This window comes from Hyaena hyaena, unplaced genomic scaffold (genome assembly GCF_003009895.1).
Source record: "Hyaena hyaena isolate Hyena2069 unplaced genomic scaffold, ASM300989v1 scaffold_88, whole genome shotgun sequence".
In the NCBI taxonomy this organism is placed as follows: Eukaryota; Metazoa; Chordata; class Mammalia; order Carnivora; family Hyaenidae; genus Hyaena; species Hyaena hyaena.
The window spans coordinates 198,313-213,486 of record NW_024080720.1 but is presented as its reverse complement, the minus strand read 5'-3'; the positions used below and the strand labels follow the sequence as shown (position 1 = coordinate 213,486).

Below are 15,174 nucleotides of genomic sequence, written 5' to 3'. Positions count from 1 at the left end.
TTGAATGCTGACAAAAACTGAGGACTGATGGATGTGGGGGGGAGGGGGGAATGGGCATGAAGGAGGGCACTTTGGGGATGAGCACTGAGTGTTATGTAGAAACTAATTTGACAATAAACTATTTGTAAAAAAAAAAAAAAAAAAAAACTAATGAACAGATTCAGCAACAATGGAGGATACAAGATCAATACACAAAAACCAGCTGAATTTAAAAAAAATCTTAATATTTTATATTTGAGAGATAGAGAGAGAGAGAGCAAGCAGGGGAGGGACAGAGAGACAGAGACAGAATCTGAAGCAGGCTCCAGGCTCTAAGCTGTCAGCACAGAGCCCATCATGGGGCTCAAACTCAGGAGCAGTAGATCATGACCTGAGCTGAAGTTGGATGTGTAACCGACTAAGCCACTGAGACACCCCTCAGCTGAATTTTTATAAACTATCAACGAACAATCTGAAAATGAAATTAAAAAGGAATTCCATTTGTAAGAGTATAAAAATAAAATAGTTAAGAATAAATTAAACCAAGGGGTTGCAGAAGTGTACTTTGAAAACAACAAAATATTCCTCAATGAGATTAAAGACTACCTAAATAAATGGAAAGAAATCTGTCTTAATGAATTAGAAAACAATATTGTTAAGATGACAATACTCCCGAAAGTGATTTAAAGATTCATGTGATCTTTTATAATAAATCTCAATTGCCATTTTTTTTCAGAACAAGAAAAGCCAAACCTAAACAGTTGCACAGAACTCTAAACAGCCAAAAACAAAGAACAAAATTGAAGGCTCACATTTCCCACTTTCAACACTTACTAGAAAACCACAGTAATCTCAAAAGTGTGTTACTGATATAAGGATGGATATAAAAAGCCAAAAGAATACATCTGAGAATCTGGAAATAAAGGACTTATGTCACATGTCACATATACACATGATCCTTGACAATGGTCAATATGCACTTGAGAGAAAAATCAATTCACCATATCATACCACATACAAAAGAATCAATTCCTATATAGAACACAGGAAGATAACTCTATAACCTTGGATAATTTTTTTCACTGAAATGTTTAGTATCACAAATTATGAAGGATGAGATTGGTAAAGAAAACAATTGGTTACATTAAAATTGCTATTAAAAGACACCATTGAAAAAAAGCTAAAAGCTCCAAACTTGGACAAGTTTTGCAACACATCTGCAACTAACAAAAGGTAGTAGTACGAATATATAAATAACTCCTGCAAATCAATAATCATAAAAGATAACAATGCACAGATTTTATAGAAAAGGAAACACATGAATCATATTAATAACAAACACTCAGCTTCATCAGTAAGTGGGAAAATGCAGGTGTGAACTGCCATAAGATAGTATTTCATATCTCTAGTATGGCACACATTAAAGTCTGACACAGTAAATTTTGGCAAGGATATGGAGCAATAGGAATTCTCATCTTTCTCTAGTGGGGCTGTAAATGGACACAACCACTTTGGAAGTATTGGACATGGGTAGTCATGCTGGACATTTACAAAGCCTATGACCCAGCAATTCCTTTTCTAAATATATATATACCATAGTGAAAGTCTTATATATAGATACCAAAAGACATGTACAAAAAATGTTCTAAATATATAGTCTGCCATAATGCCAGAAACAGAAAACAACAGTATTTGTTTTCTAACTATCTCTTTTTTCTCTTTGGTATATCACATTGTGCCTCATGCTGACACACCACTTTTCTTTACCCTCCGGGTTGGTTGGTTTTGTTCGTTTGTTTGGCTGCTTATAGATGGTACAAAGGATCATATGCCTGTGAGGGTCCATTAACTAACAATACTCATATACTGTGAAAAATAAAAATAAAATGAAATAGGATTATTGGTCATGACTGCTATTGGCATATGAGCCCTCAAAAAGGAAGGAAACAATTTTCACTTGCCTTTATTCTGTGCCAGCACAAAAGATATGAATGATTCTTGCATCCATTGACTTGACTTCCTATTCCAACCTTCTAGTCTTTCAAAAATGTTTAAAAACTAATCTCTACAGGAAGCATTGATTTATCTCAACCTTAATATGAATTTGAAGTATTTTAATTCTTTTCTACTGTGCATGCTATGATTCATTAATTCTCATTGCTCTCTGCATGTCCCATCAAATCATTTTTTTGTGCATATGATATCCATGTCTCCAAGGTCAATGTCAGCTCTCTGGGACACTATTTCAAATTCACATCAAACACACAATAAAAATCTATTAGTGAAGTACATAGACCCTTTATTTCAGGCAAGCAATGCTGTTGTTTTCTTCCTCTACACATACCGCAGGATCAATCATCAGATACTGACAGACTTTATTCCCTCCAATAGAATATACAGAAGCCATCTCAATCATTACCATTCCTGCTGGATGGTTTAACAGGTACCATACGTGAAACCACAGATAAAGGTTAAAAAGAATACTCAAATATGATCTTATTTTGGTTCTTATCCTTTTTCATGTGTATACTTATACTATATTTTCACTGCTCCTTTCATTCCTTTTGAAATCATTTCTTGTACATATAATACTTGACTTTTTAGCTAGAATATAAACAGAGGCTACAGAGAGATGGCAAATGAAAGTCACAGGAGCTTCCAAATATATTCCCCACTGAGTCACTGAGAATTTTTCCCAGGAGTTTTAGACTTACATTTGTTGAAGAATGTGCTAACCATAAAGCTGAAGAATATTGTGGCGATGGCAAAACATAGCAAAAAGATGAAGACAAGAGATGGGTCACTGTATTGGATGACTGGCACAGGTTCTATCTAGCAAAACAATCAGGAAGCCAGTTGAGTCACACTCTAAATGGTGTCATAGCAAAACAAAAAAGAAGAAATTAAACATCTTTAAATATTTTAAAAGTGCTAGTGAAACAAACGACAAGCCTCAGGAAGATGAGTAAACAATTCATTAACTACAGAAGGTTCATACATCTAGACTTAGAGTTTAGTTTGCTGTAGGGGCACCTGGGTGGCTCAGTCAGATGAGCATCCAACTTCGGCTCAGGTCATGCTCTCATAGCTCATGAGCTCAAGCCTTGCATTGGGCTCTGTGCTGACAGCTCAGAGCCTGGAGCCTGCTTTGGAGTCTGTGTCTTCCTCTCTTTCTGCCCCCCCCCTCCCCCCCCGCTCATGCTCTGTCTCTTTGTCTTTGTCTCTGTTTCTCTCAAAAATAATAAACTTTTTTAAATCTTAAAAATAAGTTTAGTTTGCTGAGGGACTAAGCAGCACTTGAGTTTCCAGAGTGGAGTCACCAATAGCCACATGTTCACTCCCTGAATCCAGGAGGCCCACATCATATGTATCTGTTTTGCCTCTCAGAGTTTAGCTATAGCCTGCTACAGTGAAATAGACACTTGCCTTGGCAAAGAAAATCAGGCACATCAAAAGGATGATAACTGAATACAAAGAGAGGAATGCGAAGAAATAGGCAGCCCAGAGCATCCAATTACTGAGTCCTATCATAAGCAGGTACTCCTGTGAGAGAATTAACACAAACCAAAATCATATAAAACACTGTAATTATACAAAATGTTTTCACAAATATTATCTAATTTAATTTTCACCACAATCAAAATTGGTTAAATAAGAAATATTATCATGCCCAATTCATAGAAAAGGAGATCAATGACTTGATTAAAATTATTCAGCGAGTGTGTGGGCAGTGCTATAATGTTTATAAGCCCAGAGATGACCCCCCCAATAATTTACGTGATATTGTTCAAGGCATAAAACACCCTTAAATAAAACTGTAAATTGCTTAGATTAATATCCCCTTTTTTTATTATGATTTCTTCTAGTAGGGCATAATATATTTTAATTCAATGTAATATAAATATATTTTATGGATGTAACTATGTAATGTAAGTATATTTTAATTCAATTACAAAAGGTAAAAGCAAACAGACAAATTTTTAGCCAGACTGACAAAAAAACATGAGAGAAGACTCAAATTACTAAAATCCAAATGAAACTGGGGACATTACTTCTGGTTTTACAGAAATAAAAACAATCACTTAGGGGCACCTGGGTGGCTCAGTTGGTTGAGCGTCTGACTTCGGCTCAAGTCATGATCTCATGGTTCGTGGAGTTGAGCCCCACGTTGGGCTCTGTGCTGACAGCTAGCTCAGAGCCTGGAGCCTGCTTCACATTCTGTATCTCCCTCTCTCTCTGACCCCCTCCCCTGCTCATGCTGTCTGTCTGTCTGTCTCTCTCTCTCAGAAAAAAAAATCACTTAAAGCATACTGTGAACAACTATATGCCAAAAAATTAAATAAACTATATAAAAGGCACACATTCCTAAAAACACACAATCTACCAAAGAACATCCCTGGGGCAGAAGGCTTTACTGGTGAAATCTATCAAATATTTCAAAAAGAATAAGCAATCATCCTTCTCAAACTCTTCCAAAAACTTGAAGAGGAGGGAACTCATACTCATACTCATGTATGTCCAGGGGTCATACAGATACACAAGAAAAGAAACTATAGACCAATATCCCTTGTGAATATTGACACGACGTTTTTCAACAAAATAATACCAAACCAGATTTAGCAGCATGTTGAAAGGATTATATACACCATAACCAAGTAGGATTTATTCCTGGAATGCAAGAAGGGTTCAACATACAAAATCAACGATTATAATACACCACATTCAGAGAAAACACAGGATTATCTCAGTTGATGCAGAAATTCAAACTGATAAAACACTCAACGAACCAGGAATAGATGGGAACTTCCTCAATATAACAAAGACCATATAAAAAAATAATAGCTAATATCATACTCTTGCACCTGAGATCAAGAGAAAAGCAATGATACTAGCTTTCACTGCTTCTATTCAACATGGTATTAGAAGTTCTAGCCAGAGCAATATATATATATATACATTCTGTTTGCAGATGAGGTGATCTTACATGTAAATACCAAAGATTCCACACATAAAAAAGTCAGAATTAATAAATGACTCATCAAAGTAGAATACAAAGTCAACACACAAAAATCAATAGAACTTCTATATACTATCAATGAGCAATCTGAAATGGAAATTAGGAAAACAATTCCATTTACAATAGCATTAAAAAGAGTAAAATACATAAAAAACAAACTTAACCAAGGATGCAGAATACTTGTACAATTAAAACAATGGAAAGTGAAAGATCTCTACATTTGTGAAGCCAACACACTCCCATAAAATTGGAAAAACATAGAAAATTAGACAAACTTTGGGCACTGGGTGGCCTTAGTCCATTAAGTGCCTGACTCTTGATATCGGCTCAGGTCATGATCTCATGGTTTGTGAGATCAAGCCCCAAGAGAGAATTGGGATTCTCTCTCCTGCTCTCTCTACCCTTCCCTGAGTTATTCACTCTCTCAAATTAAACATTCAAAAAAATTTTTAGAGGAAAATTAGATAAAATTAGAAGAAAAGTGTTGGTGAAACACAGAACAAAGAGAATTTTCATACATTGTTAATGGAAGTGAAAATTGGTAAAACTTTATTGGCAAACATTGGCGTTATGTACGAAAATTAGATATGCATAATCTAATATGCAGCAAAAAATGTATAAAATATTCATAGAATTACTATACCCAAACTCCAAACACTGAAGGAAAATAGATAAATTTTGATAGTCATACAATGGAATCTTAAAACTCATATAACTCAATGAATATAAATGAACTGCAGCTATATATTTAGCTGAAAAGAATCACATGGACACAATATAATATAGTGCATGATTCCATTTATATCAAGTTCAAAACAGACAAAACTAACTCAGATTAGTTTTAGAATATTAAAAATATTAGAAATCAGGTAACTGTATATTTTGGGGAAAACGTTTTGAGGGGAACACAAGCAGACTTCTAAAGTGTTGGTAGTGTTTTATTTCTTAACAGGGTCATGATAATATGGGCATACTTTCTTTATGATAACCCATTCAACTCTACTACGATAGTTTGAATGTCAGTGTCTCCTCTAAATTCTTGAGTTGAGAACCTAGTCCCCATTGTAACAGCACTTTGAGGTGGGGCCACTGAGAGATAATGAGGTGATGAGGGACAAGCCCTCATGAATTAGATTAGTGCCCTTTAATTAGTGCCCCAGAAGTGTCTCATTCCTTCTGTCACAGGAGGAGGCAGTGATGAGGTGCCATCTATGAACCATGGAGTGGGTTCTCATCAGACATTCTGAATCTGCTGGTACCTTGAACTTGGACTTTCTCAGCTCCAGAAATGAGAAAAGTAAATTTTTATTGCTTATAAGTTACACAGTTTGATATTTTTGTTACAGTAGCCTGAAGGGATTAAAACACATACACTAAGAATTTGCGCACATTTCTGTATGTATGTTATACACTTCAATGAAAATTTAAAAAAAAAGAAATATAAATAAGTCACAATATTGACATTTATGTATCATGTTCTGGGGACTCAAAGAAAAAAGTCTTAAATTATAATTGAGAATTAAAGAGAGATCATCAACAAGGAGGTGGCAGCACAAAATTTGACACAAGTAGGTTAACTGTGTGTTCAGCAACCAGAAAAGAAAGAGGAAAGCATTACAGTCAGAGGAAACATAAACATAAAGGAAGTTTCAAAAAAGCCATTCATTTGATGGATGGGTAAGATGTGTGACCAGAGCCCTGGGTAGAAGAGCTGGATGTTGAGAAACAACATGAGACTGATCTGTGAAGTGGCATGGCCACTAAGAAAAAAAGGGAGAAAATGACATAATTCAAGATCACACAAAGAGGTAAGTGACATGGAGATGGCTGATGTTAATGGTCACATCTGACAGCTACTGAGCATTCACTACATGCTTGGGAATGTATCAAACACTCAACATGCATTTCCTCCGTTAAGCCTCAAAACAGCAGGTCCAGGTGACTGGATAGTGATGATTTTTCACATAATATCTAGTTTAATTATCATGACAGCCCTGCAAATTAGTTATATTAAATTTATATCTGAGAAAAAAGGCTAGAGAAGTTATGTCATAATTAATAAATAACAGAGACAGGATTTAAATCTACAATTTATCAGAGTTCCTAAAACAAATTAGGCAATAAATCAATCATATGTATATGTATTTGTGTATGTGTGTATACATACATGTAAGTTGTATAAGTCACCTCCTCCTATTTATATTATATATTTATATATTATATAAAATTGTTTTATATACACGTATTTTATTTATATTATGTACATTATATACTTTACATATATGTGTGTATATATATACACTTTATAACATATATATAAATCATTGGCTTAAATGACTGAAGTTTGAACTGCAAAGCCTGTGGCCATAACACAACATGCTCTCTGACCAAGACACAGAAATTCTAAAGAGAACTATGTCATTTAGAAAAAAAAAATTGAGGTATCAGAAAACAGAAAAACTAATCATTGAATCTTGCAATTTAATTGTATCCAAATTCATCAAGACAATTCTACAAGCCCAGTTGATTATTTCTTCATAACTCACCTTATTCCAAAGAGATTTAGAGCATTTGGCATTTAAATTCTATCTGTAATTATCTTGTGATGTAGTCTTATGGAACTAAAACTAAAGACCAAACCAAGAATTCCAATAAAAAAAATTCTAGAAAGCTGCCAAGAGAAGTAAGTGTTCACTTTTTGGCTGCTACTGAAACAAAAGCATCCACTGTGCTGAGAAATATGCCAACCCTCCACAAAAATTTATGTTACAGACACAGCTTTTTCTACAGAAGCTCTATCTACCACAAGAAAAGGAGAGTTACCTTCAATCGGTTTTCCTTTTCCCACACAATAGCTTGAATGAGGGTAAGATGATTCATAGAGAAGATAAATAAGATTACTAAAGGGAGGAAAATACCCAAAAAGGTAAAGAAGTAATCATGAGAATATGCTGGATATGGAAATCTCTGAACAAATACAGTGACTTCTGGGAATAGCTTTTGTGTAGCCTTGTGGTTATGATATTTCATGATGGCAATATCCACGGCATGCTGCATAACCAGGAACCCTTCAGTGATGTACCCTAAATGAGAAAACAAGGATTGCTAAGTACAACAGAACAAGTAATAGCCGGGCTGAACAAAATAAAAGGTAACTGAAGTATGTCAAAGATGAACAACAAATTAGTTATTGTAAAGAGGCCCTTGTTATAGTCTTAGACAGCTATTATGGCTCCCCATACAAATACATAATACTTTTTATTATTTAAAAAAATATGAGTATGGTTGACATACAATGTTACATTAGTTTCTGGTCTACACCATAGTAATTTCACAAGTTTATACATTATGCTATGCTCACCATAAGTGCAGATACCATCTATCACCATAAAATGCTATTACACTACAATTGACTATATTCCTTACATTGTGACTTATTATTCCCATGGAATATTTACTCCTTAAATGGAAGCCTGTATCTCCCATTCTCCTTCACCCATTTTTCCTATCCTTCCCTCCTCTGGCAACCCTCAGCTTGTTCTCTGTATTTATAGGTCTGATTCTGCTTTTTGTTTATTCATTTGTGGGGCTTAAAAAGATTCTTTTTAAAAGGATCTTGGGGTGCCTGGGTGGCTTAATCAGTTAAGCATTCAACTCCTGATTTAGGCTCAGGTCATGATCTCATGGTTTGCGGGTTCAAGCCTTATGTTGGGCTCCACGATGACAGTGTGAAGCCTGTTTGGATTCTCTCTCTTTCTCCCTCTCTGCCTCTGTCCTGCTTGGTCACACACACTCTCTCCAAGAAATATATATATACAAATATATATTAATTATAAATTTAACATATAATAAATTATAAATAATAATATATAATAATAAATTATACATTTAATATATATAATACATATATTAAAAAATAATAAAAGGATACTAATTCCTAGTTTCTAGAAAGTAAAATATTGTGTGAAAATACAGAACTGCTTTCTTCAATTTCAATCAACTGAATGAGAATTACTGCATAGGTACAGACTTTAATTCAGTACCCTTGACATTTGAAAAATTAAGTTCACAATGAGTTATATGAGCTGATGTCCACTAAGGCAGTGATACTCAGTGTGGTCTTTGGATCTGTGGTAGTATGCAAATAGCTTCTTGCTGTCACAGAACTTTAGTATGAAAATAAGCAAACACTTAAAGAACTTTTATTAAAATGTGGTATTGCTGTGACATCTAAAACTGATTTTTCTATTAATCTATACAAATTCTTTATAAATTTTTAATGTAAACCTGTGTCACATTTTCTCCCTTCTGATCTTTCCTTACTATATATTTTTCTGATGTTCTTTTTTTTTATTTTTAGAGAGAGAGGGAGGGAGGGAGAGAGAGTGCATGTAAGTGTTAGCAGGGGAGGGACAGAAAGAGGAAGACAGAGAATCTGAAGCAGGCTCTGCACAGTGAATGCAGAGCCCAATGAGGGGCTCGAACTCACAAACTGTGAGATCATGAATTGAGCAAAAATCAAGAGTTGGATACTTAACCAACTGAGCCACTCAGGCACTCCTTGCCTTACTATTTTTAATAGTGTCTTTCACATAAGCAGAAGTATTTAATTTTAATGAAATCAATTTGTCCATTTTTTTCCTTTTATGGTAATACTTTTTCTGTCAATGAATCATTGCTAGCCCCAAATTCATGAAGATATTCTCATAAATTTTGTTGTGGAAGATTTATGATTTTAGCTTTTACATTTAGGTTTATGATCATCTCGTTAGTTAACTTTGTGTAGATATGAGTTAGTGTCAAGATTGATTCTTTCCATATAAATGCCATGTTATTCCATCACAATTTGTTCAAAAGATTTCATTTTTCCCAGTGACTTATATTGGCATCTTTGTGGAAAATCGAATGTCTATTTCCAGACACCTCATTCCATTTATTAATGTATATCTTCATCCTTACACCTATATAGTTATGTCTTAATTACACAGATTTGTAGTAAGTCTTAAATATTCTTTAACATTGGCATTCTTTTTCATGATTTTTTTTTACTAAGCTAGAACCTTTGCATTTCCTTATAAATTTTAGAATAAGCTTGCCAATTTTTTCCAAAAAAGACTGCTGGGATTTTGACTGTCACTATATTGCTATCATAGATCAATTTAGGGAGACTCTACATCCTAACAATTTTGAGTCACCCAACCAATGAATTTAGGTATCTTATCATTTGTTTAGGTATTTAAATTATCTCTCAGAAATGTTTTGTTGTTTTTGGTGTGGATTTGTAATTTATTTTTGTAGACTGGCTTTCTATCTTGGGTATTTGCTAAATTAATATAGTGTATGTAGTACTTTTTTTGTGGATCGATTTAGAATTTCCTGCATATGTGACTCTCAACTTCAAACAAAGATAATTTCACTCCTTCCTTTCCAAAATCTATTCCTTTTATTTCATTTCTTTTTCTGATATAAGCTAGGACTTCCAGTAATAATGATGAATAGAACTGATGAAAGTAAACATCTTTATTTGATTCCTGATTATTAGGGGAGAAATGTTCAATATTTCAGTAGGAAGATAGCGAATTTCTCACACAAGTACTTGATCAGATTCAGAAACTTTTTTTCTTTTTTCTGAGTAAGAGGGAGAAGAGAGCATACATGCATGCAAGTGCACAAACAGGGAAGGGGCAGAGGGAGAGAGTGAGAGTCTGTGAAAGCAGGCTCCATGCCCAGTGTAGAGCCCAAAGCAGGGCTCGAAGCAGTGATGGATCTCACCACCATGAGATCATGACCTGAGCCAAAATCAAGAGCTAGATGCTTAAGTGAGCTGCCCAGGTGCCCCCAGAAACTTCACTTGTATTGCTGCTTTGGTTTGGAGAGGTTTTTTTAAATAGACTTCTATGTTTTGGGGAAAAATGTAGTCTTACAGTAACGTTGCAAAAATAATAGGGACAGTCCCATATACCATGCATTCTCAACAGAGGGTTATACAACTTCAGTCAGGCTGTAGCACATAGAACAGATCTGTAGTGTATTTGTGGTATTAAAATTTCATGAGGAGAACACTTAGGGAGAAAATGTCCTAAACGATTCCTTCTAGAGGAAGGGCAACGATTAAAAAAAGATTGAGAAATATTGTATATACCCTGCATCCAGCTTCCCAAATATATCTTATATTATCATGGTAAATCTGTCATAACTAAGAAATTGACAATGGCACAATACAATTTCTAATTTATACAAACTCTGGATTCACTAGTTTCTCCTCAATGTCATTTTTTTTCCTGTTCCAGGACCCCCATCCAGGATACTACATTGTATTTAGTTGTTATGTCTCCATAGTTTCCTCTGATCTATGAAACTGTATCATCCTTTCTTGTTTTTTAAAACCTTAAGAGTTTTCAAGAATACTGGGCATGTATTTTGGAGAATGATCTACAGTTTGGGTTTGTATGATTTTTTTTTTTTTACTAATAGACTAGAATTAAAACTTTTAGAGAAAGAAACCACAGATGCAAAGTGCCCTTTTCATCAAATTATATCAGGGAATAGTTGCTATCAACACGACATCAAAATACTCAAAAATATTTTAAAATCCTTGTCTACTAATTCCAATATCTAGCTTCTCTGTCTGCTTATTTTTTTTTTTAACTTTTTTATGTTTATTTATTTTTGAGAGACAGACAGAGCATGAGTCGGGGAAGAGCAGAGGAGAGAGAGACAGAATCTGAAGCAAGCTCCAGGCTCTGAACTGTCAGCACAGAGCCTGATGCGGAGCTCACACCCATGAACCGTGAGATCATGACCTGAACTGAAGTTGGACGCTTAACGTACTGAGCCACCCAGGTGCCCCACTGTCCGCTTATTTATAATGACTCTTTTTTCTTTTCATTTTAGGTAACATTTTCCTGCTTCTTTGCATATCCTATAATTTTGGATCTTATGCCAGAAATTGTGATTAAAGGAACAGTGGACATTAAAATGTGTAATCGTTTGTTCTGTTTTCTTAAAGACACTAGCTCCTTCCTTTGTCATACAGCTAGAGGGAAGAGTTGATCATTTAAATTCCAAGAGTCTGGTTGAGTTGTGCCGGACCTGGGTCTCAACTTAACTTACAGATTGCCTACTATTCCTTGCCACTACAACCAGCAGTGCCAAGAACTCTCTATGGATCATTAGAAAGAGTTTCTTAGAGTTTCTACCCGGGAACATATTCTTAATTTGGCTACTACTATGGTCTGAGTGTTCATGTCTTCCCAAATCCATATGTTGAAATCCTAACCCCTACGGGTGATGGTATTAGGAAGTGGGAATCTGTGAGATGTGTTCTAATCATGAGAGTACAGCCCTCATAAGTGGGATTAGTGCCTTATAAAAGAGGCTCCAGAGACCTCCTTAGTCCCTTCCACCAACTGAGGACATGGTGAGAAGGTACAAGTGAGAAACTGGGAAGGGGGTTCCTCACCAGAACATGACCATGCTGAGCCTTGATCTTGAACTTCATAGCCTCCAGAACTGTGAACAAGAAACTTCTGTTGTTTATAAGCTGCCCAGTGTGTGGTATGTATTTTGTTATAGCAGCCTAATGAACTAATACAGCTGCCCCTGTCAGACCGCTCCCCAGTTCGGATGTATCAGCCTCTGCAGCCTCCCTTCTGCAGTGTATGTGCATATCCCTGGCAACCCTCAGAATTCTCCAACTAACCTTTATAAAGTCATATCCTGGGCGAAGTTCATAATGCAGTATATATGGTGGAAAGGACATAAGATTCTTTGTTAAATTTTATGATGGGAAAAAGTTTTAAATATGTTTTAAAGAAAATAATAACATGCAAAACAATCCCACCACCTAACAGAGTAAATGTTTTCCTGTTTAGAAATTTGTCCCAGCTTTGTGCTGATTAATATGTAGTTTATACAGTGATCATTTCAAAGTTCAGTTCTGAACTCTACTTTTTCAGAAGATTTAATGATGGCTATTTTTAATGACTGTACAATGTTCAGCCAAATTAAATTTTATACCTTTGTTATTCATCTAACATATTTAAGATGCCAGTTATTTCAAATTTTTATGAATTATGCTAAATTGGTTATAGCTTGTTTTTCTTGTTGAATAATTTCCTCAAGGTAAATGTGCATTATTGTTAATGAAAACAAAGCCCCACATTAAAGATGTTTTAATGGTAGTTTGTATAATAGATTTTAAATTACTATAGCTATATTAGAAACTGTTTAGCAACCGAACAGAATAGCATACAGTTATAATGGATCAGACTGTGTCAGTACCCAGGACATGTACATTAAAGTCATTAAAATCAAAATTTCACAAGTAAACCTACATGAAAAAATAAGGATATACAATGACCAGGAAAAGATAAAAATACATTGTTTCAATGTATAGAAATTATATAGGTTTTGGGACACTTAAAATTTCAAATAAAGAAATCACCAGTAGAACTTAAGAAACACAACAGATGAACATGGGGGAAGGGAAGGAAAAATAAGATAAAAACAGAGAGGGAGGCAAACCATAAGAGACTCTGAAATAGAACAAACAGAGTTTCTGGAGGGACGTGGATGGGGGGGGATGGGGTAAATGGGTGATGGGCATTAAGGAGGGCACCTTTACGAATGAGCACTGGGTGCCATATATAAGAGATGAATCACTAGATTCTACTCCTGAAACCAAGACTCCACTGTATGTTAACTAACTTGAATTTAAATTAAAAAAAAAAGAAAAGAAATCAACAGCACAATTAGTTAAAAATTAACAATTTTCATCTCAAGGTTGAAGAAATATAGGTACAAACATGTGATACCTTAAGAGCCTATATAAAGAGGATATAAAAATAAGTATGATTAAAGATCTGCTTACCAGGACTCCCCCCATGTGAACTACGTTCACTTCTGGGTCCCAAAGAAGGAAAAGTTGAAAAGAGAACACCTGTTTCCCAGCCTTCTGTTCGGACAAAACCCACATACCTGTTCCTCTGAAAACTACTAAAACGCAGATAATATTTTACCTACAGGGAACAAAAAGAAACAATATTTGTAAACAAAAGATAATTAAGCAAGAATGAGAAACAAAAGGAAGTTGAAGAAAAATCGCATGTATGTGATTCTGAGGCAGACTGTTGAGCACTAAGTGGATTCTGAACGTTAGGCAGTGGAACAGACTTGTCATATGGCTATTGTGGGTTTGTGGTAAACAAACATGGTGGCAACTTGCAAACCACTGCCAATGTCTTTTTCCTGAAATAGACAGCTAGCATGCAAACTGAAATGAAACACACCAAAAAATGTTGCTAATTTCTCTTCCCTTTATGTCAGCCAAGTGTTTTGAAAGGAAAATCCCTTCCGCTCCTAAAAGTGACTGTAACATAATAAAGAATCCCACATGAGGACAGAGGAGAAATGTGATAAAACATAAATATGGAATACTGCATAATTTCATTATTAAATGAAAAGATAATACTAATTCTAGATACTAAGTAAACTTCAAGGTAAAGCATGCTGGGTCTAAGTAGCTTAATAAGACAGCAAAATGGTCCAGCAGTTACCTAGAGTCAAGGGTCAGACCAGAGAAATCAGTAACACCAGGAGGGGGAGGCAGATGTCACAAATCTAGGTAAATATTAATATACTCAGTTATCGAGTCAAAAGCTTCAGACACTTATTGCATGTTCAAGGATTAAGACATAGCACCTATTACTCAAGAAGCTCAAATTATAGTTGAGACAATGTATATATTTACTTTATAGCAAATTCAGTGATAGTAACATGTAAGGAGCATTTATGGGAGTATGGAGGAAGAAAGAGGTGGGTGTGGTTAGGAGAGACACTGTACAGCAAGTCACAGTAGCAATGTTAAGGATAAGAGTGAGCCAAGTGGCAGGGACAGTGGGGAGATTGTGTAAAGCAGAATAGGCAAAGTTTGAAACTGTACCAAAACCATTTTGACCAGGCTCATATACACTGATGAGCGTACATCAACACCAGCTTACACCATATCAGTAACTTGAATGAAAACATACCTCCAACTGTACTTACAACCAAGTGGTTTTCCTTACTTTTTCATTACACTGAGAACCAGATGCAGAATTGTAGCTTCATGCATACATCTATACCATAGTTTGGTTATTTCCCTCAACACCATGACACCAAGTTCAAAGCACAGTCCT

At 35.2% G+C, this 15,174-nt stretch overlaps 1 protein-coding gene across 1 annotated transcript in view; it reads right to left on the bottom strand.

Moving 5' to 3' along the window:
• LOC120233298 (ATP-binding cassette sub-family A member 3-like) overlaps positions 1–15,174 on the bottom strand; it is a 127,702-nt gene that overhangs the window by 99,974 nt on the left and 12,554 nt on the right. The window contains exons 5-8 of the mRNA XM_039234460.1: positions 13,869–14,016; positions 7,820–8,079; positions 3,406–3,522; positions 2,694–2,811 (exon numbers count right to left, since the gene is read on the bottom strand). Of these exons, the coding sequence (XP_039090391.1) occupies positions 2,694–2,811; positions 3,406–3,522; positions 7,820–8,079; positions 13,869–14,016 (643 nt within the window). The remainder of the gene's footprint in view (positions 1–2,693; positions 2,812–3,405; positions 3,523–7,819; positions 8,080–13,868; positions 14,017–15,174) is intronic.